General features: G+C 60.3%; 1 protein-coding gene across 2 annotated transcripts in view; it reads right to left on the reverse strand.

Annotated features, from left to right (window-relative positions):
- The window catches only part of PNPLA6 (patatin like domain 6, lysophospholipase), a 21,177-nt gene that overhangs the window by 5,781 nt on the left and 13,684 nt on the right, over positions 1 to 1,712 (reverse strand). For both annotated transcript variants that reach the window (XM_077745719.1, XM_077745718.1), the window contains 3 exons: positions 767 to 907; positions 488 to 551; positions 45 to 213 (listed from right to left, as the gene is read on the reverse strand). In XM_077745719.1, coding sequence (XP_077601845.1) covers positions 45 to 213; positions 488 to 551; positions 767 to 907 — 374 coding nt within the window. The remainder of the gene's footprint in view (positions 1 to 44; positions 214 to 487; positions 552 to 766; positions 908 to 1,712) is intronic.

Here is a 1,712-nt window from a genome sequence, read left to right on the forward strand (position 1 = left end):
GTGCAGGCACGGGAAGGTGGGGTCTCTGTGTGCGCTGTCCGGACCTGGCCGAGAGTGGGCTCCTGGTCACCCAGGCCCACGATGAGGATGCAGTCGGCCTGGCGCAGGCAGCGCACGGTCCAGGGTGTCAGCGACGAGTCCGTCTGGTAGAGCACGATGCGGTGCGCATCCTCCTGCTGGGCCAGCCACCCGGACAGCCGGAACTCCTGGATGCTGGGACGGGGTCGGGGGTGAGCCGTCCAGGGCGCGGGTCAGGGTCCCACCCCTCCCGGAAACTACTCAGCTCCAATCCAGCTTGGAGGGGATCTTAGACACCCAGGCCCCCCACAACCCATCCATGCCCTCCAGGGGCGATTCAAACCAGGGTCTCCCATTAATTGCATGGATGGGGCACATGCTCCTTGGTTCACAGCCCAGAACTCAACTGGAGTTTCAAGAATTCTAGGCTTCAAGTCCATCCCCACCTCCTCAAACCCCAAACACACACCTATCCAGCGCAGAAGCCCCCAGGCGGGCCCTGATGATGTCACTGTTGAGGAGGAGCGTGGGACCTGGGGATGGGTGAGGATGGGGAGTTAGGAACCCAGGCCACGAGAAGGGGGTGCGGGAGTGGGGAGGAAGGAGGCTCTCCTGTAAGAGAATACCGCCCACCCCACTCCCCGGTCCACCGCACCCTCACTACTGGCTTACCGGCCAATGCCACGCCCACACACAACCCGGCCCTGCCCAGAGCCATGCTTCTCGCCACGCCCCTTTCCCAACTGACCAATCGCTTGCAGAGCATGCTGCAGCTCCAGGGTGAAGGCCACCATGGGCACCTCGGCGCACACTGGCAGGACAGCCACCGTTGCCAAGTTGCTAGCTGGGTTGGTAAGTTCCGAGTGAGGGGGGACGCCGAGTCCCGAGCCTGTTGAGACCCGAGTAAAGGAGATTTGCTGTGCAATCCTGTGGAGACCTACCTCCTCCTCCTCGGAAATCCCAGCCCCTCATCCCCTAGCTGAGGCCAGGTGAGGCCATAGCAAAGGTTATGGCTTTGGTCCTGGACCCACGGCCTCACGCCATCCCGTCTGGATAAGATCTACCCATGTGAACTTCCATTTGGGCGCCAATCTCAGCAGGACCCACTGCATAACTCTATAACCACTCCACTGCGTCTGCATGGACGGACCCGTGCTCCTACCCCATTCTGGCCTTTTTCTTTGTGTTTTTAAAATCTCTCTCTTGCGGAGCTGTAAGCCCTTTTAGACGACGCCTCTGCCTGTACACTCTCCCTACCCCGGGCCCAGCACAGTGCCTAGGTTGTTAGATGGTCCTTGGAAAACTTTTCTGTATCTCATCAACAGAGAGGCTCTCAGGGATCTAAAATCTTGACGTTTCCGCCCCTGCGGTTGCCCCAGAATTGTGACAGGGTGGATGGACGGCCTGATGGAAATGAGTGGGCACTCGCACGCATGGGCCAAGACAGGTGAAGGGTGGGGGGAATCTGTCAGGAAAGACCGTGGGCGTGGGGGCGGTTCTTAGCAAAGGTCACCACTGCCCACCCCCCATCCAGGCATCAAGGCCAAGGGGCAGAAGATCCTGAGGGGTAAAGAAGGGCAGGTGTAGAGGTCGCTGGGCCCATCCAGGGGCGGCTTGCCCCTACAGAGAATCTCAGGCCCACACTTCCACATGCCTGTTACCCGAATCCGTTCCCCGGTGAACCCTCACTCAGG

Source organism: Crocuta crocuta, unplaced genomic scaffold, assembly GCF_008692635.1.
Source record: "Crocuta crocuta isolate KB4526 unplaced genomic scaffold, BGI_CrCroc_1.0 scaffold650, whole genome shotgun sequence".
Classification (NCBI taxonomy): domain Eukaryota; kingdom Metazoa; phylum Chordata; class Mammalia; order Carnivora; family Hyaenidae; genus Crocuta; species Crocuta crocuta.